Source organism: Balaenoptera acutorostrata, chromosome 20, assembly GCF_949987535.1.
Source record: "Balaenoptera acutorostrata chromosome 20, mBalAcu1.1, whole genome shotgun sequence".
Classification (NCBI taxonomy): Eukaryota; Metazoa; Chordata; class Mammalia; order Artiodactyla; family Balaenopteridae; genus Balaenoptera; species Balaenoptera acutorostrata.
The window spans coordinates 12,185,756-12,211,814 of NC_080083.1; the positions used below are offsets into that span (position 1 = coordinate 12,185,756).

The window sequence follows — 26,059 nt, forward strand, 5'->3', positions numbered from 1 at the left end:
ACTGTGTGCTTTTGAAGTAGTTTGCCGTGGCTGCCCTTGCTGCCCTGGCTGGACAGCGTAATTATGTGGCTCAAATCCTTCCCCAGTTAGAGATGAAGCAGAAGTCCCTGATGAGCCTGGGGAATGAGGCAGAGGAACAACGCGGGTCCGAAGCTGCTGAGGTGAACCCCGAGAGCCTGGGTGAGTGCCAGCTCCGGCTGTCATCACTGGGCCTTGTGTTTCCATTTTGTAGAAAACCAGTGACCAGTGACCCACCTTCTAGATAAGTTTAGTTGAAGCTGTGTTTACCTAGGGAAGGTAACACAGGCACTAAATGTATTTTCCAAGGATGTTCACAAATAGAGAAGTGCCAGTTGTTAATTGTTTATTAACATGATCCAGACGGAGCATCTTTCTAATTACTTTCCTTAGGAGGCACGAAGTGCTTTTTGAGCTACATCTTGTTATGTTTTTAAAGTGTATTCACACTAAATATTTAATGAAATTAAGGAATTACTGTTAATTTTTAAAATTTCCTGGTTATGTTATTATTTAAAACTTTTTTTTAGTGAAATATACTGAAGATTTTACAGATGAAATAATGTGATGCCTGGGATCTGCATGGAAATAATCCGGGGAGTGGGGAGTGGGGAGTGGGAGTGGGTGAAAAAAAGACTGGCCTTGGATTGATGGCTATTAAATCTGGGCAAGGGAAAGGCTCCTTATACTATTCTCTCTCTATGTATGTTTGAAAATGTCCACAATAAAGCTTTAAGTGTGCTGATGATAGTGCTAGGGAGATTTTGATGTATATAATGAGAGAAAATTTGATTCTGTCCTGTCAGTAGGTGTGTATATCACTGTGTTAATGGAGGTATTTCTTGTCCTAAATTGTAGAGTTTAAGTAGATTATTTTCAATGCAAAAGTAGGCAACAAGTTTAATTTCGACTTTTTTTCATTATCTTTCTTGCTTTTTACATTTAGCGAAAGAGTGTATTCAGAAGAGTCTTCTATTACTGAAATTTTTGCCCATGGGTGTAAGTTCAAAAGAAGGCTGTGGCAAGTTGGTGGCTGTAGATGACACAGATCATCTGCGACCACTGGACAAGCGCCAGAGGACAAGCTCTGTGGTGGAAGAACATTTCCAAGCCTCCGCATCTCCCACCAAAGCAGCGCCCCCTGCTGTGGAAGATAGGAGTCCTGGCTTGGATGTCCAGCCCACGCTGCCGCCCAGCAGTGGCGCTCCTGCCGCAGAAGTGTCCTCTGTCACAGCCGAAGAGCCCTCGTCACCTTCCACTCCCACCCGGCGGCCTCCCTTCACCCGGGGGCGGCTCCGGCTGCTCTCCTTCCGCTCAGTGGAGGAGGCCAGACCGTTGCCCACAGTGAAAGAGAAGTACCCTGTGCTGAAGGATGCCATGGACTTCATTAAAGATCAGTCACTCTCCCACGAGAGGTGAGCGCCTTCTCTTTTCAAGCAGCAGGTACCCAGTCTCGTCAAAGACTTGAAGTTCATGTTAAAAACGAGCAAATGATACTTGGAGGACAGATCAAGATTTGTCTTAGAATGTTCAAGAAAAAAGTTTTGATTTTTTTTTTCTTTTAAAGAAGTATTTTTTTCACTTGAGATTTGTACATTATGCTGTATGTACGTTATATCTCAATAATGTACCATTTGGATAAGAAAAGAAACATTTCTCTTGGTAGCTGCCAAAATGAATTTGTCTTATTTTAACGCTGGGAGAAATTCAGGATTTGATATTTTCTGACAAAATCACTTATCAGTGGGCCTATACCTCTGGAAGTATTGCATGTTTTAATTTCCTGTCCTAAGTTTGTCCCTGGTTTACCACAGAGACAGAGTTCCTTTTTAATCAATTAATTGTTCAACGTGAGTTGTTGGGCTTCTGGACAGTGAACTGATTTGTAGTGCTGCCGAGTAATGACTAAAAGTAGCAAACAGGTCTTGCTATCCTTCCTGAATGATACCTCACAATAGTGTTTCCTTTTTATTAATACGGCATCAGAACTTGGGTAGGGGTCTGTTTTCTTTCTGCCCCAGCTCGAGAGTTTTCTGGGTGTTCCTGACTTGAGTTCTGTCTCCAGTGTTGTAAAGGTTCTTTCCTTGAGGAAGGCCCAAGCCCGGAACATCCTCGAGGTCCTGAGGATCATTCAGTGTTGTACGGAGTCCCTTGGGCAGCCTCACTGCTTCCACCCGCCTTTCATACTTTTCCTGTTGGAACTTCTGACCTGCCAGAAAGAGTTTACCAAGTAAGTCCAAAGTACGAGCCTGCAAGGAAAACAAGCAGGGGTCGTTTTAAAGAAATCCTGATTGTCTTCTCTAATTAAGAGCTCTATCATTTCCATGTAGGATACAAATTTATGTTTTTGAACAATTCATTCTCTCATTCTAAGGAAAAATGGGTTCTATCCTTTTAGTAAGTAAATACCAGAACATGTTTATTCCTCTTGATGAATTTATCAGCTTTATTTTACCAATGAGGGTGGTATTGCCTGTGTACCCATACTCATCATTTGGCTCCTGGAAGCTGTGGGCCAAATTTAATGCTCATTTACCGTAACAACATAAATCTAAGTACCTCACAAGGTTGTTTCAGCAGCCACTCGGTAAATACCTCCCGAGTGTTGTCTATACCAGCCACTGTTCTAGGTGTTGTATATAGCAGTGGGCAAGGCAGACAAGATCCTTGTTCTAGTGGAGCTTGTATTCTATTTAGGAGAGACGGACAAAACAAAACAAACACAAACAAACGAAAAACAGACATACATATATAGTGGTAATCTGGCTATGTGGTGATTTCATGCAGAGTGACCTAATTTGTGGAGTTGGGGAAGGCAGGCTGAGGAGGACATGGAACCAAGGTATGAGTGACCAGCTGAGATCCGGGGAAAGAACCCTACAGGCAGAAGGACCACCACACAGACCCTAGGGTGGGGGGTTAGCCCGAGGAGCAGAAAGACAGCCAGTGTGCCTGAGCGAGAGAAATAGGAGGAGGTGAGGTCAGAAAATCAGGGCCCATATTATGTAAAGCTTTGTAGGCTATGGTTTAAGGTGTTAGGATTTTACCCAGAGTTGTAGATAGGAAGTCCCTGGAGAAATTTAAGCCCAAGGGGAACACACTGTGATATATATTTATGAAAGATACTTCTGGCTACTACATGAAAAAGAGTGGAAGGAAGAAAAGCAGTGGAGAGACTGGGAGAGACTGTTGCAGTAGCCCAGGCAAGAGGTGGAGGTGGTTTGGACCAGGAGATAGTACTGGAGAAGGAGAGAAAAGGATGAGATTCAAGATACACCGTGGAGGTGGAATTGTAAGGACTTGTTGATGGATTAGATTTAGAGGGTGAATGAAAAGAGTCATGGGGTAAGAAGCCTCTAGGATTTTGGCTTGAGCAGCTGGGTTTTACTGAGGGGAAGAGTATGGAAGAAACAGATTGGGGTGATAATCAAAAGTTTTGTTTTGGCCATGTTAAGTTTGAACTGCTTCTTTCATACCCAAGTAAGTATGAGAAAATAGAGATAAGAGTCTAAAGTTCTCGAAAGAAACCAGGAGTAGGGATAGAATTTGGATGTTGTCAGTATATAGATGGTACGTAAAGCCGTGAGACCAGATGAGACCTTCTAGAAAGAGTGCAGAGAGATGGACAAGAGGGGGCCCCGGACTGAGCCTTAGGGGCACTTCTTTATTTAGATGAAGTCAAGCACAGGAAGAGGAGTCAGCTGAGGAGACCAGGGAGTGACCACCGAGAGCAAAAACCAGGGGATGGTGGTGCCGTCGAAGCCGACAGAAGAATGTATCTCAAAAGATAGAAATGGGACTTCCCTGGTGGTGCAGTGGTTAAGAGTCCACCTGCCAATGCAGGGGACACGGGTTCGATCCCTGGTCCGGGCAGATCCCACATGCCATGGAGCAGCTAAGCCCGTGCGCCACAACTACTGCGCCAGCGTGCCACAACTATTGAGCCCACACACCACAACTACTGAAGCCCATGCGCCTAAAGCCCGTGTTCTGCAACAAGAGAAGCTACCAAAATGAGAAGCCCGCGCACCGCAACAAAAGAGTAGCCCCCGCTTACCACAACTAGAGAAAGCCCGTGCGCAGCAACGAAGACCCAACACAGCCAAAAGAAAAAAAAAAAAGATAGGAATGGTCCGTTGTGTCAGATGCTGATGTGAGAGGTTGAGCGAGATAAGAACACACTGGATTTGACAGCAGTCTTACTGGAGCCATGAGGCCACAAGCCCTGTTGGACTGGGTTGAGAAGAGAACGGGGGCGATGAAATGGAGAGGGAGACTAGACAGTTATTTCAGGAAATTTGGCATTAAAGGGGAGCAGAGGATTAGGATAGTAATTGCAGGGGATGTAGCATCAACTGAGGGTTTTGAAGAGATAGCAGAGTATACTGTACATTGGCGGGAGTGGGTCAGTAGTGAGGAAAACTCGATGCAGGAAGGAGGGCTCAATTGTAGTAGCAGTGGTGTAAGTAGAGTGGTCGGCCTTTGAGAGCCAGGGAGACTGTCTCTGGCAGCAGGAGGAAACGCACTGGGGTAAAGATGCAAGTTGGTTGGTAGGTTTGGTGGTGCGAAGATGGGGGAGTTCCTGTGGGATCATTTCTGTTTTCAAAATATAAAATTTGAGGGTAGTTATCAGCTCTAAATGATGGCTTAGGAGGAGGCAGTGGAAGTTTAAGGAGAAGCAGGAAGGTTTGAAATAGTAGTGAAAATTGAGACAGCCGGTCTGATTGCCTGACAGTTTGGAGAGATTATTTGAGAATTATGGTTGTGAACGTAAAGTGCTACTAGTCAGCTTGGTTGTGTGGTGTTTCCTCCAGCAACAATTAGCTATTTTGATGTAGGCATATGATTTCTCAGGCAAGTATGTGGAGGGAGAAGGCAGCAAAGGACTTGGTGATTGCTAAGGTATGATTATGGTGACGGGCCATGGAATTGAAGCTGAGTACGGGGCAAAGAGAAAGCCTGGCGGCAGTGGTGGATAGTCAACGTGAGGGAGCGTCATGGCTTGGGGCTCCCTGGGATTGGTGGGAGTCGCAGTGTAGGTGAGCAGGGTGAGAGGTCACAGTCAGAGCAGGATGTTCTGAAGTCAGAATTTCAGAGGTAACGCCGTTACTGTGGTGACAAGGTCAAGGAAATGACCATCAGATGGGGATGGCAAAGGGGCTGGAGGAGAAGATCTCTGGAGGTGAAGATGGCAGAGAATCCAGAGACGGCAGAACTGGGGCATCATTCCCATGGGTGTTGGAGGCTCCAAGGTGACAAGGATCAAGGTTGGAAAGACACTGAGCTTGGCACTAAAGTTGTCACTGAAGGGAGGCAGAGGGGTGGGCGTGACTGTGTGGAGATGATTAAGTTTGGTAATTTGTGACGAATACTTAACATGGTACCAGGCGCTCAGGTAGTGGTGGGAAGGGTGGTTTTTATACTAACAAAGAAAGGTTAATAATTGTCATCTCGTTACTCCTGGTGGGCAACCTTCTTGATCCAAGCAGATGAGTCACTTGCTGTTTTGTCTGTTACTTTCTGAAGTTATGTTTTTATTTATTTAAGTTTCTGTGCCACTTCGTTAGCAATTAAGTGATTAATGTTCTGGCAATTAAGTGACTGGTAATTTCTTCTGTTTCTAGTTATTTTGGACACCTGGAGGGCTGTGGTGCAGATCTACACAAAGAAATTAGAGACACTTACTATCAGTTTGTTCTGTTTTTGGTCAAAGCAGTTAAAGGATTTAGTAACATAAACGACAGGTACGGGATAATTTTATGATTTCTAGAGAAAAAATTATTTGTTTTTTCTGATTTTTTAAAGAAATACATGTCTACTGTTAAAAATACAGAAAAGCACAAAGAGTAAAATAAAAATAACCCCTAATCTTACCGTCTAGAGCTAATTGCTAATGTTAACTTATCAGTATATTTTCTCCCAGCCTTTTTTCTATATGGTGTGTGCAGTTTTTTAAAGTGGATGGGTTTTGGTTCATCTGAAAATTTGTAACCTGTTATTTTCAGTTTTAAAAACTTGAATAGACACTTTGCTGTACACCTGAAACTAACACAACATTGTAAATCAGTTATATCCCAATAAAAATTAGAAACAAACAAAACTTGAATAGAAAGCCGTTCCCCAGTCTCCTCCATAGTAGGTGGTTTAGACATAAACCTTAAATCAAATGGTTCTTCTCTACATCTGAGCTGTATAACCTAGGCTAATTGGGCCTGGCCCTGACCTTGCTGTTTATCAAAGGTGAGTTTTACTACTCAGTCTTTTACCGTAAAGTGTCCCCTGTGGTAGTCCTAGCAGGGTGGAGACCTTTCTCTTTATGCTTTCAGAACTCTTTTGCTTAAGCTGTTGTTTGAAGAAGGTTTGTATGGAGTCTGAGAAATTTGAAATGAGATTATAAGGAACCCAAACTAGCAATCTGGTGTTCCCTTCTGTTTTCCACTGACAAGCACACCAGGTCTCTGATTCACATTGTTTCTGTTGTCTCCGTGGGTGATGAGCAGCTTTAGTAACTTTCACCTTCGTGGCCTCTTCAGGTCCTTGCTGCCTGCCTTGTCCTGTGTCCAGACGGCCCTGCTTCATCTTTTGGATATGGGCTGGGAACCCAGTGATCTCACCTTCTTTGTTGACATTCAGTTACCAGATCTCCTCATGAAAATGTCACAAGAAAATATAAGTGTCCATGACAGTGTGATCAGGTAAGGACACAGTCCTGCACTCTGCAGTTCCTACAGTAGCTCGTCAAGTACAGGGATCGTAGCACATTCAGAGCTCGGGCCTGGAGCTAGACTTTCTGGGGAGTATCCTGGCTTTGCCACATACTAGCTGGATGACCTCGGGCAACTTTTTAAACTCCTTTGTGCCTCAGTTTCCTCATCTTTAGAGCTGGAGGTAATAACAGTACCTACCTCAGGATTGCTGCGAAGAATGAATGAGTTCTGTTTCTCAGTGTTTAGCAGGTATCTGGTGCATGGTGTTGTATATAAACTGGTGGTGGTGGTATTGTGAACTCAGTATGAGTTTTCTCCTCATTTTTGGAGATCCTCATAGCTCGTTGAATTAGAGAATCCTTTTCTGTTGTTGTTGGTGGTGGTGTGTGTAGGTGATTTTTAGCCACTATAACCTCTTGCACATTACAAGGACTTAAGGTATGAGGGGAAAAAATAGTATGCAAAGTTTTTTTTTTTTTCTTTCTACTTCTCATTCCACTTACCCATTAATCACTCATGTCTGTAGAAAAGAAAGAAGAGAAAGGGGGAAGAAGAGCAAGAGGAGATAATTAGGAGGAAATCAGTGAATGAGTCAACACCAATTTTCACTCTCTCAGAAGAGATATCCTGGGAAGAGGAGATAGAATTTAAGCGGTCTCCTTGTTCACAAACCGCAGCCACTGCCCTGCTGTCGGAGGGTGCTCTTGGCGGAGGGCTGGGACACAGCACGGGGGAGGAGTGGCTGGGGCCTCAGCTTGCTGGCTCTTCAGCCATCAGTCTGCTCCTTGTTTCAAGCTTCGCCTGCTCCTACGTGACCCAGTCCTTGGGAGTAGGGACCGCACCTTCCTCACCACTCCCCATAGCACCCGGAGCAGAGCTCAGTTTGAGTAGGCCTGAAGTCAGTTTGTTGGAACACGTGAATGAACAAATGTGTATTTGTTGGTTGGTAGATGTTTTGCATTTGCTGTCGAGCAAATACTTTTGTATTTAAAATTCCGGTTGCTGAAACAAACTGTAAACTGAAATTATGGAAAGCTATTATTTTGCACCTAAAAGGAGTCCCTGAGATTATCTATTAGAAATGAGGAAACTGAGGACCAGGGCTGAGTGCTGTGTCCAGGTCTTACAGCAGCCAGCGGGAGAGCTGAGGCCCCAGGGTCAGCTGACTCCCTTCTCATGCTGCTGCCACTAGGGTGTGCTGAGCATGTCCAAATCGGACTTTTTTTTTTTAAATTGCTTTATTTGGCTCCAGTGCCTGGCACATAGTAGGTTCACCACAAATGGTTGTTGAGTGGGATTATGCCATGTAGGTACAACCTTTCAAGCTCTAATTCCTCACCCATTGTAGTCTACTCTGGAAGGGGCTTCTCCCTTTTTATTGGTATATATCTGTCAAACATCTGGCAAATCCTGGGGCTTTGAAAACCAAATTGACCTCTTCCCTTCAGAAGTTTAAAAGTGCCTCGTGTATTAGACCCATAGGACACAGAGTCTGCTAACAAGCACTTTCCTTGATTATTGGGAGAGGCATGCTTTTCTCTCTTTATGTCCTTCTTTCAGCCAATGGAGTGAAGAAGATGAGCTTGCTGATGCCAAGCAGAATTCAGAATGGATGGATGAGTGTCAGGATGGCATGTTTGAGGCCTGGTATGAAAAAATAGCCCAGGAAGATCCAGAGAAGCAGAGGAAAGTAAGACCTCTCAACTAGAGTAACCGGAAGTGACTTGCTAGGAGTTTGGAGAGGAGAGTCTGTGCGGGGGAGTGCCAGCAGGCTGTCCCCTGAGAGGGCTCCAGGCGGCAGTCAGTACCTTAGTGAGTGGCCATCAGCCAGCCTGGTCTTTAACCTGAGGGGCCCTGAATCCTGACTTGACCACAATCAGGTGGTGGTTCCCTCCCGTAGAACTAGATTCGCAGGAAATAGGCTCGTGGGGCTGAAGTAAAATATTAGGTGCCGGTTTATTAATTTATAGTGAGAAATAGAATTGCTGAAGGCCCTGGATTCTGGTGTCCGTGGTACATTCTTTTCCTGTAGGCAAGCAACTTGGGAAGTCATGTTTCAATCAGAAGGTTGCCTGGGGAGCGTGGAAGCAGCTGTGTGTGCCCAGAATCAGAGTTACATGATTCATATGTGTAGAGGCATCAGGCTCACGTAGCCTGCCATGTCCATCTCCACATTAGGGGTTTATCTGTCACCACCACATTATGCCAGGCATCTGCTGCCTCAGGTGCATTCATTTTCTTAGTTTGTGTGCCTACTATGTGCCAGTTACTCTGCTCATTTGGCATCTCTGTGGTGCTTGGACGGAGCACACCAACTTGGCCTTTGCGATTTTTCTCTCTTGTATGTTAATACCTTACTGGGAGCCATTCTAAGGTGGCTTGGCATGTTTGCTATGCTATACTACTGTATGGTGACTTAGTGGTTTACTTCCCTTATTTCTAGGCCGTAAAGATAAAGCATACTGTAGCCTCCAGGGGCTTTGCAGTAAGACAATTTGTTTTGCTCATGAAATGGTGCCCTTACTCTTTCCCCAGAAAGTTTTTCTTCTTAAGTGCCAGCAAACAGTGCTTCTTTTGCAGTGTTTCCTGTATCTGTGAACACTACCCTTGTCCAGCCGAGTACCCAAGCCAGAAATCTAGATGTTGTTCTTGACCCTTCCCTTTCGCGGGCCCCTATAACCAGTCAGCCCCCAAGGTTCCTCACCTCTGCCTTCTACTACCTCTCAGCTCTCCCACCTTCCACCATCTCACTTTTGGCCCAGTCCAGCCCTTATCACCTGTTGGGGGGTTGCTTTAACAGCTGCTGTCAGGGTCAGTCTCCCTGTCTCCAGTCTTGCCCTCTCGGATCCATTCTCACTCAGTAACCAGAGGAGCTTTCAGAATGCTCAGTTACTCTTCCGTTTAAAACGTCCGTGACTCCTTAGACTAGCATCCCAGGCACTTGTGGTTTAACCTTTCTAACTTTATCTGGTTATCCCCCCTCCACACTGTATTCTACATACGGAATTATTGCCAAGTTCATGAGCCCTTGTCTTGATCCTTTTGTGCCTCCTGTAGAACTTGCTATTGCTTTTATCCGGCGTGCCCACCACCCTTACCCCCACCCAGCTAATGCCTGTTTGCCCCTCAGGTCTCACCTGAGGAATTAGCACCTTTGAAAAACCTCCACGTGCCCTGTAAGCCTCCTGAAATTGTCTATCCAAGCCCCTGTCGTACTGTATGCTGTCATCTGTTTGCTTCAGGGAATTCCCAGCTAGACACTAAGCTCCTTCATCTCCTAGTCCTAGCACCTAGTACAGTGCCTGGAATATTTTAACTACATACTGAAGGATGGATTGATTACTGAATAGTGGCCACATTAAAAGTCTGTTGGTTAATTGTATTTTATTTCATCTTATAGATGCACATGTTTATTGCTCGCTACTGTGACCTGTTAAACGTGGACATCTCTTGTGATGGGTGTGACGAGATTGCCCCCTGGCATCGCTACCGGTGTCTGCAGTGCAGCGACATGGATCTCTGCAAGACTTGCTTCCTAGGTAAATTTCACGGCCTGAGCATGCCATACCCAAAAGGAATAAGCATTTCTATTTTCTGTGATCTTGTCATTTTTTAAACTCCCACTGTACAGTAACAATACTGCCCCAGCAGTGTTCTCTGACTTGTTGGCGAATATGGCCCTTATCTCCCCAACTGAATGATAAACTCTAGAGCTCTGTTATGTGATGTGCTGTCATCTTCTATCTTGCTGGGTATAGGCACTTGATAAACACTCAGCACCAATGAATGTACATTCAGTTGAGTTTTCAGGAAATGATTTTGCCTTCTGAATCATGCAGTGTTTATAAGAAGTAAAATACACACAAGCAAACTTCAGAAAGTCTTGAATCCTCTTGACTTGTAGGTGCTGAGATAAAGCAGGTTGTCAGTAGTAAGCAGTTGAAGGCTCTTTGTGTGCATCACCCAGTCGAATAAGATACATCCCCTGCTCTGGAAGCATTTATAGTCTTAGCAGGAGACTGGACCTGCTCACAAAATGTATATTCCAGGACAAGAGTGTACATGCTGAGTTACAGATGAGCAGTATAGATTGTTCTGGAAAAGTTCAGAAGTAAGGAAGGCTACCGTTGCAGGAAGACTTGTGGAGGAGATGGGATGTGAATTGGTCTTTGAAGAAAGTTAGAACTGAGTGATGTGAAGGAGACAGTGGAGAGTGCGTCATCATCCAAAGCTGAGCAAGTCCAGGGACAGAGGAGTGAGCATATGTAGTGTGTTTAGACAGACTCTCCAGTGTCTGCCGCTGAGTGATAGATTGAGACAGGTTGGGCCCAGGTTGTAGGACCCAGAGATACCAGGCTCAGGAATTTGAATGAGTCTACAGACAGTGGGGAAGGTTTTTCAAGAAAGGTGTTAACATGACCAGAGCTATGCTAGAGAAAGGGGTTTCTGTCCATGTAAGAGTTTCCTTTAGGAAATCAATCACAATAGTGACAAGGGGATTAGTGCCTGGACTGGGTTCCTGGCAGTGGGAACTGAAGTGGGTCAGAGGTAAGGAGCATTGAGCAGGGTGTATGACGGGGCTCAGAGACCCACTGGACTCAGAGTAAGAAGGAGACCAGAGCTGTCAGTCTCTTTCGTGACTAACGTTCTTTCTCACTCAGTGGGTCTGTGGTTATGGAGTCTGTTTTCATCTGTGATTCGGGAATGAAAAAGTAAGAGCAAATACCTGATAACTTCTCAGTGCCTGTTAAGAAGAATACACCAATATTTGTTAGAGGAGGGGTCATGGGAGACAGCCCACAAATTGGTGTGTGGACCTGTGCTGCCAAATGGAGGTCATGATGGGATTGGTGACCTGTTTGATCAGACTCCGTATTGCGCTGGAAAAGCAGGGTCAATGCACGGTACTATTGCTAAGATGTTCCATGCCAAGAACATCGTGCATATGCTAAGAGCCACCTGGGGAACCCTTGGTCTCCAGAAGATGCTTGTGGCCTGTGACGCCCCGATCAATCTGTTGGGAACAACCCTGCTTCTGGGGTTGGTTTGGGTTTGGAAACTAGCCCTTCTAAGAGCCCTTTGCCCAATCCACCTCACGCTGCTGTTTTTCCCCCAGGTGGGGTGAAGCCTGAGGGCCACGGAGATGACCACGAAATGGTCAACATGGAGTTTACGTGTGACCACTGCCAGGGTTTGATCATAGGCCGGAGGATGAATTGCAATGTGTGTGATGACTTTGACCTTTGCTATGGATGCTATGCGGCCAAGAAATATTCCTATGGGTATGTCTCAGATGACCTCTAGCCTGGTAAACTTTTCTTCATGTATTCCTTTGCCTTTTTTTTAATAATTAAAAAAAAACTTGCATTATAAAAAATTTCAAACATACCCACAAGTAAAGAGAGTAGTACAATGAATCTTCATGTAACAATGACCCAGACTCAACAATTAGGAATATTTTGCTATGTGTGCTTAGCTTATTCTTTTTTTTTTTCCCCCCTTTGTTAAAGTATTTTAAAGCAAATTCCAAACCTTAAATCATTTCCTTCCTGCATACTTCATATCCATCTCTAAAGATTATGGTCATTTTCTCACGTTACCAAAATGCTATAACCACACCCTGCGAAACTTCACAATAAGGAATTCTTACTTCACCTGGTATCCATAGACAGTCTTCTGGGGGTTGTGAAATCCCAAAATGGAATGTGCAGTGTTTGTTCCTTTTTCTGAAGAGAGGGCCCATACCCATCTTTAAAATTTTTTTTAATATAAATTTATTAATTTTATTTATTTATTTTTGGCTGCATTGGGTCTTCGTTGCTATGCGCGGGCTTTCTCTAGTTGGGGCGAGCAGGGGCTACTCTTCGTTGCGGTGCACGGGTTTCTCATTGCGGTGGCTTCTCTTGTTGCGGAGAATGGGCTGTAGGCGTGCGGGCTTCAGTAGTTGCGGCGCGTGGGCTCAGTAGTTGTGGCACACGGGCCTAGTTGCTCTGCGGCATGTGGGATCTTCCCGGACCAGGGCTTGAACCTGTGTCCCCTGCATTGGCAGGCGGATTCTTAACCGTTGCGCCACCAGGGAAGCCCTGTCTTTAAATTTTCAATAACCACAGTCTTAGAGGTACCTGATGCCCAGTCGTGACCATGCAGGTGGTCCCCTGAGGCCCCATTCTCCCTTTTTGGGGGCTCACAAAGGCCTGTAGGCCTTAAAAATGTCTTGCCTTTGCAGCCACTTGCCTACCCACAGTATCACTGCCCATCCGATGGTGACCATCCGGATCAGCGACCGGCAGAGGCTCATCCAGCCCTACATCCACAACTACTCCTGGCTGCTCTTCGCCGCCCTGGCTCTCTATAGCACCCACCTGGCCAGCGCTGAGGACGTGGATGGCGAAAAGCTGGATCCCCAGGCCCGCAACAGTGCCGCCACCCTGCGGAGCCAGTGCATGCAGCTCGTCGGTGACTGTCTGATGAAGGCTCACCAGGGAAAAGGTAATTGTTCCTCATGCATGGAAACCAGACCACCCCTCAGCTGCTTGTGAAGCAACAGCCCCAGCAGAAGTGAAATGCAGTGCTCAGTTCAGAGGCAGTAAAACCCAGTTTTCCACAAGAGGTGCTCACCCTGGAGTGGAACCTAATTTTAAATCCCCAGATGCAGGACTTCCCTGGTGGTCCAGTGGGTAAGAATGCATGTTCCCAATGCAGGGGGCCTGGCTTCGATCCCTGGTCGGGGAACTAGATCCCACATGCTGCAACTAAGACCCAGTGCAGCCAAAATAAAAAAATAAAAAAATAATAAATAAATATTAAAAAAAAATGCCCAGATTCATTTGAGAGAAATGTCAGCATTAAAGTAGCATTTAGTTTCTCTAAAATATTTCATGAAGATGTAAAAAAAATTAATAATTAAAACTCTTGATGTCTGGGGATGAAGTATTTAGTATTTGAATCCACCAGACTTAACTTTGCCAAAGGAATGCAGCCTTTTTTTAACCTGGAGTGCAAATCTACTTCCACACAACTGTGTTCTAGATGAGAGCTAATTATAACTAAAATAGTTTGATTAGAGACTTCCCCGCTGGTCCAGCGGTTAAGACTCAGCACTCCCAAAGCAGGGGGTCCAGGTTCGATCCCTGGTCAGGGAACTAGGTCCCACATGCCACAACTAAGAGCCCACATGCCACAGCTAAAAATCCTGCATGCTGCAACTAAAGATCCTGCACACTGCAACGAAGATCCTGCGTGCCGCAGCTAAGGCCCGGCGCAGCCAAATAAGTAAATAAATAAATATTTTTTAAAAAAAGTTTGACTAATAAAATATCTAGATGACTTTGCCTCTACTGAGGGGCGCCAAGGAGAAAAATAATGTGAATGTTCAACTTCTGAGTAATTTAAATTCCTTTCAGAATAATGGACTAACTCCCCATTCTAATAAACATTAGGGAAATCAGACTCGGATGAAGTAGCAGGTGGGTGATACCAGTGCTTCAGAGCTATTTCGTTATCTATTTGCCAGTGGAAATTTAGAAGTCTGGCTGTGTGGGGCTACTACAAAATTTTAATGTTTATGATTTTCTAAACAGACAATTCTGTTGTATCTTTTGTCCTCTGTTGTTAATAAAGTACAAGTATCCCCCACTATCGAAACTTTCGGTGTCTGAAGTTAGGAGCTGAGTAGATTTGGACAGCCGTGGTGGGGCGGGGTGGGCGGGTGGAGGGTTGGACTGAGTACTCTTTGGTTCAGTTTATGGAGAACTCAGCCATGTATTTCCATATAGTAGCAAAGTGATTTATGGCATTTGCAGGGAATAATCCTTATTATAAAACTTTTAACCATTCTCTTATTTGCTTCCCATGTAGGTCTTAAAGCTCTAGCTCTTCTTGGCATATTGCCAGACGGTGACTCTACTTCAGAAAAGCAGGCCCCACCAGTCACTGTGCCCACCCAAACACCAGAGGAGCAGCCAGAGAAAAAAGCCATCCAGGCTGCTGTGGAGCCAGCCGATGCAGGCCCATTTGTGCACCGCAGTGTAAGTAACAGTCCTTCCCTGGGCAGAATCATGGGTGAGCTCAGAGCTTTCACATGAGGGACTGGAGTACAGAGGTTAACGGTATAGGCTCGTGACCCAGATTGCCTGGGTGCAGATCCTCTGTCAGACCTTGGGCACGTCACCAGAATCTCTTTGCTTTGGTTTTCTCGTCGGTAAAAATGGAAGGATGATAATGATAATACCTATTCCTTAGGATTGTTGTGAGGATTTACATGCATGACATACATTGAATTAATGTCTATAAAGTGCTTAAAACAGTGTTCAGGAACTTCCCTGATGGTCCAGTGGTTAAGACTCCGTGCACCCAGTGCAGGGGGCCTGGGTTCAATCCCTGGTCGGGGAACTAGATCCCGCATGCCGCAACTAAGATCCTGCATGCCACAACTAAGATCCTGCATGCCACAGCTGAAGATCCCGCATGCCACAGTGAAGAGCCCGCATGCTGGAACGAAGATTTCCTCAGGCAGCAATGAAGATCCTGCATGCCTCAACTAAGACCTGACACAACCAAATAAATAAATAGATAAATAAGTAAACATTTTTTTAAGAAAAGCAGTGTTCATATTAAGTTCCCTGTCAGTGTTAATTACTCCTGTTCCCTGCCTCCTGTGGTTTTTATAAGAATGGAACAAGATTATGCACCTAAAGAGGTTGGTTCCTGACCTATGGTGAACACTATATATGTGAAACTATTTTTATATTCAGCCAACAAATAGGTGATACTAATTGCTTACTACTTACCAAGTAGTTTACGTATGTAGTTTACAGTAGTTTACATATGCTTGTGTAAGTAGAAGAAAAGCCTTCCTGGATCCGGGTGGAACCTGTGACAGTGACATTGAGATTGTTCTGTGGAAGAGCAAGCAGAGCTTCCACGACGCTGCCTCCAAAGTTTGAGCTGGTGCTGTAAATGCCCCTGGCTTTGTTTGCCTTAAGTGCTGCTGCTGTTTCTGTCCTCTGTCTCTGTTGTGGAGGATCCCCATTTGGCAGTTATAGCTCACTGGGATCCTGTTGTCATTTAGAGGAAGGCAAAAGTAAAGATGGCTGGCAAAAACTCGAAAATTCTATTAGCTTCATTCCGCCAGAGAGCCAGCACAGGACAGGTGACATAATAACCTTCAAGCCTGTTCTGACCACAAAACCCCTTCTCCAGGCAGCATTGTACCCACCCACAGATTATGGTGGGGCAGAAAGAACGTTATCAGCAGAGACAGGATAAATCAGCAGTCTTGTCTTCACCTTTGAGCCTGGGAATAATTGTATCTTCTTGTGGGCTCCCAGCATCTTATGCTACCCATCAGCACAGCGCTCCCCATGTATCTACTTATTCATTTATTTATATGAAAATGGACTTGATGAATTTTTTTTATTCAATGGATTAAAATCTTTTACTTTTTATTACTTATTTTGATGCTCAAATTGTCCTGTGTTTGGCCAGTGGAAACTTCCAGATGGCTTTCGTGTCCTTTTGATATGTCTCCATTATTCTTTGAGCACTTTCTTAATTTTTGATACAAAAAGATGTTTCAGGCTTATCTTAGGCTTTCCCTGCCTAGGGACTGGAATCAGCCTTTTTCTAAGGATCTCCCAGGGCATTATTTTTATTCCTGAGGTGTCCCTACCTTTTGGATCTTCGTCCCATCAGCAGCTGGGTACACCCAGGGTACCCTGCCTCTGGCTCTGGCTCTTAGTCTTCTATCTAGCAAATTGCAGTTTCCAACACTGTGCCCACAACAGAACCCAAATGTCCCCACTACAGTGGCCCTAAGAACCATATCCTATTTGGGCCCTGAGTACAAATTACTTGTTTTTGAACTTCTATGCGTTTCTGGCCAATCCTAGGCTGTATTAAGGGTATTGTCCCTCCTTCCCTCTAATGTCTAGAGATACTTTTTGTTTTAAACAACTGAGAAAGCAGTCTCAGCCAGAGACATCATCTGTCTACAACGGCCTCTGGCCAGTAATGAGACCCTCTTGAGTGCCATGTGGTGCAACTGCAGTGGCTCTTTGGAGTCCTGTGATAACAGGAAAGAAGATCAAGACTAACATTATCAGCCAGAACTTTGGAATTACATTGTTTTCACAAAGGGCCACATAGTACAGAGAGTATGGTGTTGGAGATCTTTTCAGAGGGTACATTTTTAACAAGGCAGGTAGCTCTCCCAGTCTCGGTCCCCTTTTTGGACAATCTTTTTTTTTTTTCTATTAAATAACTGTATTTAAACTTACATAGAGATTGAGAAATCCAAAATCAAGAAACAAGTCAGGAACAGAGCTGGGAAAGAAGGTCAGGTCTATGGATCTCAGCTTCATAGGGGAGAGGGAAAGTAGGGGACACAGTGGAAAGTAAAGGCACATTTGTCTTCGTGTGGATGAAGCTGATAATGCGTCGATTCATGATCTAGATGTGTTATCTTCCAGATGCAGAAAGCAGTTAGCTGACTTAACATAGGGAAAAACCGACAGTGACATGAGGACAGGGAGGTGTCGCTAATTAGTGTCACGGGGGCAGGTATCTGTGTCACTGACTTTAATGATATTTTTGACTGGAACAGCCATTTGCTTCGTCTTTTCTTTGAAAACCTCATAGTCTTCAGGGCTCAGATCACGGCCTTTGGCAAGGGCCATCGTCAGGGAAGTCATGAAGCCGTCCTCACTTATGTTGACTAGAAAAATAATACATACCTTCCTGCAATCAGGAAGTGTGTGTAAATAGTCCCTCCCTGAGTAGAGCATGCTGAACCAGATAGCCACGTTTTTTTTTGCAAGGAGGCTGAAGCTTCAACATGTACAGTTAACCCTTCGATAAAAGGTGACCCCGATGTCACCATTGGATGACTCGTTAATAAGCAGAAATGCATCCTTAGTGGTCCATTTTCACTTACCGTGTTTTCATTGTTGGCAGCCAAGTAAATGGTACTCCAGTTTCCAGTCCACTCTTCAAGCGCCTACATTTTCTCTTCCATTTCCATTTTTTCTTCTGCATCTTGGGCAATACAGAGAATGCCTTCATTAAAGTATGTTGTTGTAAAAATGTCGCTGATGGACTTGCTCGATGCAGGGTTACCACAAACCTCAGAAAGCCCCAGTTATCCTGTGGTCAAACAGAACTGGTGCTGTGATCAGTTTCAAGCTTAGATTCAAGTTCCATTCTGTGTCTTGGTTCCATGGAGTGCATCGGGCAAATCTCTTGGACAGTCTTACAGCCACTTTCTTCTTAGGGGGGTGTTGAGGGTAGGATTGATTGTTGAGGTTACAGTATCTGGAGAGGGGAGGATAAGTCAGCTGCCGCTGGGAGATGCCAGGATCTTCTCGTGAGTGTTCAGTGTTGGACAGCGCTCCATCTTTGGCTCCAAAGTGTCCTGCCTTCGCAGACTCCTTGGGCCTAGGGTGCCTCCACCGTGCGCAGAAGACTTCCTGCCGGCCTGGTTTCCACATATAAGCCTGTGTGACAGCAAGGAAAAGTACCCTGAGGGCCCAGGGAGTGCAGGCGATTTTTGGGGTGACTCTCAGTGACTCCTAAGGAAATTCAGGTCAAGGACTGTCACCCTGCCAGTCTGGGCAGCTCACTGCCAGACTCCTGAGTCTGGAAAACCCTCCCAGCTCCAATGAGGGCCCCCTTTGTAAGTCTCTCTGCCAAAATGGAATTCTCAAAAGTGTAAAGTCAGCTTACTGTGCTAGAAGGAAATCCACACCTTTGTTTTTTTTCTTTTTCCCCAAGAGAGGAACTGTCCATACCTGGCTTCTGGAAGATAAATAGAATGTGTTAGAGGTTTGTACCAGAGCCATTGCTTATGTGACTGCAGGCTCTGACAGAGCGGCATTTGGAAGGTGTTGGGAGGATGTGATGCAGTGATTACTCTTTTAATTAGAGTACAGATTTATCATCAGAAACGAGGAGCATTCTCTAATTCAAAAGTATTTTTGTTTGTGAAGACTGATTGGCTAGTGATTTTAAAAGTTGTATTATATTAACAAGTAAACTTTTATAAGAAAGAAACCTTAATTCTTTTACACTCACCGTTTTGTTTTTAGGGGAAGAGGGATGTCCCTAAGGAAGTCACACCTTTAGACTGCAAGCAGAGGAGCAAGGCAGGGGAAGGTGCATCATTACTGAAGGGTCCTTCCTGCCAGACGCAGATTTCAGACTCACCTGCAGATGCCCGCGCACCTACAGAACTTCCAGGTAAAGACTCTTTGACAGTTACCTTGATCTCTTTCATCTTAAAATGCACGCATACCCATCCCTGACTTATTTCTTGCACACAATTTAAAATTGGCTAGCACCCAAGGGTGCATGGTTTCTCAGTTCTGCATCAGATGGTACTGATAACACTTTGAAAATCATCTTTCCTTCATCTTGCCTGCTTTCCTACCTTGTTCATTCCCTAATTTACTGAATGCCTTCTATGTGCCAAGCACTGTGCTAGGCCCTGGGGATGAAACAGGGACCAAGTCAGACAAATAGACACATAGCTCCTGCCCTCACAGTGCTGACAGTCTGGGAGGGTTTAAGACAAAGGTGTGTGTAACTAATTTGAGCTGGGATGTGATTCTGTCCAGTAGAGAGGCCCAAGTGGGTGTTAGTGGTGATGGGTGTGTAGCTGGAACAGGTTGTGTCAGTGTAAAGCCCTTGTAAATAAGGCCTGCACGGGACCTTGAATGTGCTGAGATCTACTGGGGGTAAGGGCATTCAGGGCAGAAAGAACTACACGAGCAAAGGCCCCAGCGTGGGAACCCCCAGAGAATCCAGGCAGTCCCTTGGGGGGCAGGTGTGTAGGGCGGGAGTGGAGTGCTGGAAGGTGGAAGTGGAAAGGTGCTGTGCACTCTGCTGGGGATGGCAGCGCAAGGTCAGGGCTGTTTCAGGGCGACTGAGGAGCCAGGAGAGGGGGCGCTGTGGGCAGACGGAGCGCCGGCAGCGGATGTCAGCCCCGTCCTCAGGGGGGCCCGGGGAGGCAGGATCCTCCCCACGTGGCCGCTCTGTGACAGGCAGGGGTGAGCGCCGGCATCCTGCCCCGTCCGTGGGGCCAGCTCTCAGACGGTGCTGACGCTTACCTCTGCAGGGCCTATAATTCTAAGGTCCAGAAAACAGTTTGACACTCCATGTCAATGCAGGTCATCAAAATCCACTCTGGTCTGATTCCTCTGAGGAGCAGCGTCCCAGTTCACGTACAGTTTAGTCATTCATCGAGTATTTACTGAGTAGCTGCTGTGCTCCAGACACATTTCTAGGTGTTTGTGATACATCATTGAAAAAAAAATCTAGAAGGGAAGCCAGACGGTAAACAATCCGTATCAAATAATATGGTGTGTTAAAAGGTAATTAAATGCCATGAGTGCAAAAGAGCAGGGGAATGGAGAGCGCAGAGGGGCTGGGAGAGATTGGAGGGCAGGCTCAACCTTAAACCAGGGTGATCAGGACAGACCTCCTTGAGTAAGACGTGTTCAGCAATAGGTTTGTAAAGTCCCAGCTTGATTCTGTAGTGGCACAGGAACAGTGCAGTGGTTTACTTGCCTCTTCATACACACATAGAACCTGGCAAAATCTGAAAGCTTGGTGTTTTACAACTCAGATGCTGAAAATTCAGAATCATCGTGTCAGAAGCCCATCGAGGAAAAGGCAGTTACTCCAAGCCCTGAGCAGGTGTTTGCTGAGTGTTCCCAGAAGAGGATTTTGGGATTATTAGCAGCCATGTTACCTCCCTTAAACTCGGTAAGAGACAAATTGGCATTTAAAAAAAGGGGGGGGGGGGTAGTGTTATGCATAGAAAAAATTTTTGGAAAGCCATATACTGAAATTAACTGTTAATTGCAGTCATCTGTATATCCCTGGGGTAGGATTATAAATTAAAGTAGGATTGTAAGATGATACCTGAGAATGTTTATTTCACAGTCGATTGTCCCTAAGCCATTTGTGAAAGACACTGCATAATTCCTTTGGCACCAGGCCAGTTATAAATACTATATGAAGGAGATGGAGTGTTTAGTTGGTGTGGTTACATAGATTTTTGTATTGAACAGATTCTTCTCCTCTCTCGACAGGATCCCACAGTCCCCCTGATAGACCTGGAGCACGTGCTTCCGCTCATGTTCCAGGTCGTCATCTCAAACGCAGGCCACCTGAATGAAACGTATCACCTCACCCTGGGTCTTCTCGGCCAGTTAATCATCCGCCTTTCACCAGTGGAGGTAGATGCCGCAGTGACCAAGGTCCTCTCAGCCAAACACAACCTGTTTGCAGCAGGGGACAGTTCCATTGTGCCAGATGGCTGGAAGACCACTCACCTGCTCTTCAGCCTGGGGGCTGTGTGTCTGGACAGGTAACCACCCCCACTCCACCCCACCCTGGTGTTCATTTCTTTAGGTCAGTGATCTGGCTGTTGATGAATTTCAGCGTGCTTCCGTGCTCTTGTCTAGGGATCTTTTGTGAGAGTGGAATTTGTTTTATTAGCAACACTGTCAACCGACATTAAAACTGCACTTAAAACCCACATTAAGACAGCTGTGCAGTCTGGGCACTCTCTGGTGATACATATTCTGGTTTGTTCTTTCCTGAGAGTAATAAGTGTAGGCTTTGGGGTTGAAGAAAATAGATCTATTTTCATTATATAAAAGTAACATAATCACAATACCTAATTTGGAAAACCAAAATGAGGGGAAAAAATCACCTTGCCTTGTACCACATCAATGCATCTGGTGCTGTTTTATTCTCCCCACTGCCACCACACTGCTTGCAGGATCTCAGCTCCCTGACCAGGGATTGAACCCAGGCCATGGCAGTGAAAGCCCAGAATCCTAACCACTAGGCCACCAGGGAACTCCCTGGTGCTATTTTAGTATATATTTCCTTCCAAGTTTTTTTCTGTGCGTGAATGTGAGTGTGCAGAAGTGCACATGTGTGCGTGAACTTTTATAGAGATTTTAAAAAGCATAGCTGTAGACTTGAGTATATAAGTAACAAATCTTGATATCCCCCCCCCCACACCCTTATCATTATATGAAAAGCATCATTCTGGTAGTTTTTTTGTTTGTTTGTTTTGTTTTTGACTACTTTACATTTATTCCAGGAAATCAAGGAGGGTTTACAGTTTTTAAATCACTATATTAACAACAACCAAAATGGGAGTGAGGGAGTACAATGTGATCATATCAACCAGTGAAGAAAAATCATTTGATAAAGCACAACAATGTATTCATGATTTAAAGAAAACCTTAAAGTGAAGGAAGAATAGAGGAGTAGGCTCCTGATCAGATAAAGAGTTGTCTAGCATTCTGGTAGTTTTTAAATTAATATAATGAATGGCTCATTGGCATGCTTCTGGGTCTGCCTTAGAGTGTGGCGACCTGATGAGTTGAATTTGGAGCCTGTGCGCTGCCATCTAATGGAGCTCTTGCCTTCTAGCCGCGTGGGCTTGGACTGGGCCTGCTCCATGGCGGAGATCCTGCGGTCACTCAACAGCGCCCCCCTGTGGCGTGACGTCATTGCCACCTTCACAGACCACTGCATCAAGCAGCTGCCTTTCCAGCTGAAGCACACCAACATCTTCACGCTGCTGGTGCTGGTCGGCTTCCCCCAGGTACGCCACTGAAGGCCTGGCCTCCTCTTCATCACGTGCACAGCGTATATCTTTGGAAGTTTTTTTTTCTTTAGTTGTATAATTTGCCTTTACAGTATTGGTATATTTTCAAGATTATGGGATGGTTTGTTCACCTTGCATTTTTAACAGTTTAGCCATTTGATTCATTTTCTTGGCTTTGAATAATAGGTAACTGTAATATATTAAACTACAGAGAACTTCAAAATACTGTTGTTCACTTTGGCATTCATCTTGATCTCATTTCTACTTTTCACGTCTCTCAACTGGTTGGGACGAAGAGAACTGTGAAGACATGGCTTCATCCAGCAAGCACTTAAACCAATTCTGTGCCAGGCCTGTGCCAGGCCCTGGACTTAGAGATGGGAAGAACCCTGTCCTTGAGTGCTTGTTGAAGTCAGCGGCACAAGCGAAAGGCACTGTGCTGTATGTGCTGCTGAGTTGCCTTTTCTGTCTGTGTCATGTTTAGGTCCTCTGCGCGGGGACCCGCTGTGTTTATATGGATAATGCCAATGAACCACATAATGTGATCATCTTGAAGCACTTTACTGAGAAGAACAGGGCTGTGATCGTCAATGTCAAAACCCGGAAGAGGAAAACAGGTCCCAAGCATAATTATTTTTTCTAAGAATGAGAGGCAGTTGTCTAATCTCTGTATACCCTAAAATCAGTTAAGATATCTTGGTTCTTGCCCCTGCGTGTGAATTTTTAAAAAACAAGTTATAGCTCCCTGAACTTCTTTTTGCTTCTCTCTGAGGTGATGTGGTTGAATTGGAATCGTTTTGAAGGCCCTTTCCACACTGTTATTTTGTGTATATGGCTCTGTGTTTTTGGGTTGGCTAGATGTTTAGGTTCTGAACATTTACTTTTTTCATTTGCCAGTGTCATTAGTTTTCTAATGGGTAATTTAAATATATGATGGAGTCAGGTGGCTACAGGACTGTAAAATAACTTCACATAATTGTATTGGCATTCATGTCACTTTCCATTTTGTTTCATCAGTAGAACAGTGAAGGTACATCATTGTGTGCCCAGGTCCGCTCTTGAAATAATCTGCTTTATCATTCAGCTTAAGCACTAGGCACTGTCTGTGCTATTTTTGTGTACTGTGCAATGTAAAAGTCAAGGTTTATTTATTTGTTTGTTTGCATGTGACTATCCCATTGTTCTATGACCATTTGTTGAACAGACAATTCTTTCTTCATTGAATTATCTTGGCAACTTTGTGAAAATTAATTGACCCATGTATGTTTGTGTCTATTTGTGTATTCTGTTACGTTCCATTAATCTATATATCTGTCCTTATGCGAATACCACATTGTCTTTACTGTTGTAGATTTCTCCTGAGTGTTGAAATCAGGTTCTCCAACTTTGTTATTCTTCAGAATTGTTGGCTAGTCTAGTTCCTTTGTCTTTCTGTATAATTTTAGAATCAGCTTGTCAGTTTCTATTAAAGAACCTGCTGGACTTTTGATTGGCATTGTATTGAATCTATAGTCCATTTGGGAGAACTGACATCTTACCAATACTGAGTCTTTTGACTTGGGAGCATGGTATATCTCTCCATTCACTTATGGGATAAATTTGGGTCTTATAAAATGTAGATCCTTAATTTCTCTGAACCTCACATGGGGTATCAGATGCCTCTTCTCATTACTGGTTTTGGTAATTTGTATCTTTTCTTTTTTGTTTCCTAGACTAGCCAGAGATTTATCAATTTATTGGATCTTTGCCAAGGACCAGCTTTTGGTTTCATTGATTTTTCTCTGTTATATCTGTTTTCTCTTTTATTGATTTCTATCTTTCCGTTATTAATTTCCTTATTTCTTCTTGCTTTGAGTTTAGTTTGCTCTTTTTTCTTTTTCTGGTTTCTTAAAGTGGAAGTCTAAATCACTGATTTGAGACCTTTCTTTTTTTGTCGATAGAAGCATTTTAATGCTGTGAATTTCCTGTTAGGTGTGGCTTTATCCACATCCATAATTTTTGATATGTTGTGTTATCATTTTCATTCAGGTCAGAGTACTTTCTATTCATCTTGTGATTTTTTTCTTTCTTTGGTGATTATTTAAAATTTTGTTGTTTAATTTCCAAATATTTGGGAATATTCCAGATATCTTTCTGTTATTGATTGCAAGTCGTGGTCAGAGAACATACTATGAATGATTTCAGTCCTATTAAGATTACTGCAATTTGTTTTATGGTCAAAAATTTAGTCTGTTTCAAATAAGATTCCATGTGCACTTGAAAAAAATGCACATACTGTGTTGTTGGTAGAGTGTCCTATAGATGTCATTGAGATCAAGTCACTTGGCAGTGCTTTTCAAGTCTTCTATACTCTTACTGATTTTTTGTCTATTTGTTCTAACGATTACTGAGAAAGGAATGTTGAGGTATCCAGCTATAATTGCGTGTATGGTCTGTTTCTCATTTCATTATGAAACGTTCCTTTTTATCCCTAATAATATTCCATGTTCTGAAATCTACTTTAATATTTAGGTAGCCTCTCTAGCTTTTTGTTGTTGTTGTTACTAACATTTGCATGATGCATCTTTTTCTGTTCTTTTGCTTTAACTTCCCTGTGTCTTTACATTTCAAGTGTAGATAGCACATAGTGGAGTCTTCTTTTTTAATCCAGTCTGACAATACCTGCCCTTTTTTTTGTTGTTTTTTTTTTAATGGAAGTATAGTTGATTTACAATGTCATGCTAGTTTCAGGTTTACAGCACAGTGATTCAATATATATATTCTTTTTTCAGATTCTTTTCCTTTATAGGTTATTACAAAATATTGAGTATAGTTTCCTGTGCTATACAGTAGATCCTTGTTGGTTATCTGTTTTATATATAGTAGTGTATGTCTGTTAATCTCAAACTCCTAATTTATCCCTCCCAAATACCTGCCTTTTAATTGAGATGTTTAGACCATTTGTATTCAATACACTTATCAGGATGATTGAGTTCAAATCTACTGTCTTCTTATTTATTTGTTTGTTTGTTTGTTTGTTTTTTGGCTGTGTTGGGTCTCCGTTGCTGTGCGCGGGCTTTCTCTAGTTGCAGCGAGCGTGGGCTACTCTTTGTTGCGGTGTGTGGGCTTCTCATTGTCGTGGCTTCTCTTGTTGCAGAACATGGGCTCTAGGTGCATGGGGTTCAGTAGCTGTGGCACGCGGGCTCTAGAGCGCAGGCTCAGTAGTGGTACACAGGCTTAGTTGCTCCGCGGCATGTCAGATCTTCCTGGGCCAGGGATCGAACCCATGTCCCCTGCATTGGCAGGCGGATTCTTAACCACTGTGCCACCAGGGAAGCCCCTCTACTATCTTCTTGCTTGTTTTTTGTTTGTCACATCTGTTCTTTTTTCTTTTTTTCCTTCTAACTTCTTTTGGATTGAGTTGTTTTTGTTTTTGTTTTTTTTAATGATTCCTTTTATCTCCACTATTAGCTTTAAAGTATATCTTATTTTTTTAGTGGTTGCTTTAGGGTTTACAGTAGTTTACCTTAAAATAATTTCTTACTGGTTGCATTAGGGTTTATAATATACACCTTTAACTCATTGTGGTCTATCTTCAAACAATCTACCACTTCACATATAGTGAAGAAACATAGGTTTTCTATTTTTATTCCATCATCTTTTGTACTGTTGTTGTCCCACATTTTACTTTTACATGATATAAACCTCACAATACATTATTTATTTT

General features: G+C 43.9%; 1 protein-coding gene across 2 annotated transcripts in view; it reads left to right on the top strand.

Annotated features, from left to right (window-relative positions):
• ZZEF1 (zinc finger ZZ-type and EF-hand domain containing 1) overlaps positions 1–26,059 on the top strand; it is a 115,598-nt gene that overhangs the window by 67,404 nt on the left and 22,135 nt on the right. For both annotated transcript variants that reach the window (XM_057536293.1, XM_057536294.1), the window contains exons 28-42: positions 87–180; positions 965–1,433; positions 2,084–2,248; positions 5,643–5,762; positions 6,552–6,713; positions 8,286–8,415; positions 10,126–10,264; positions 11,842–12,007; positions 12,952–13,214; positions 14,583–14,752; positions 18,809–18,959; positions 20,347–20,486; positions 20,816–21,093; positions 22,176–22,350; positions 22,838–22,970. In XM_057536293.1, the coding sequence (XP_057392276.1) occupies positions 87–180; positions 965–1,433; positions 2,084–2,248; positions 5,643–5,762; positions 6,552–6,713; positions 8,286–8,415; positions 10,126–10,264; positions 11,842–12,007; positions 12,952–13,214; positions 14,583–14,752; positions 18,809–18,959; positions 20,347–20,486; positions 20,816–21,093; positions 22,176–22,350; positions 22,838–22,970 (2,755 nt within the window). The remainder of the gene's footprint in view (positions 1–86; positions 181–964; positions 1,434–2,083; positions 2,249–5,642; positions 5,763–6,551; positions 6,714–8,285; positions 8,416–10,125; positions 10,265–11,841; positions 12,008–12,951; positions 13,215–14,582; positions 14,753–18,808; positions 18,960–20,346; positions 20,487–20,815; positions 21,094–22,175; positions 22,351–22,837; positions 22,971–26,059) is intronic.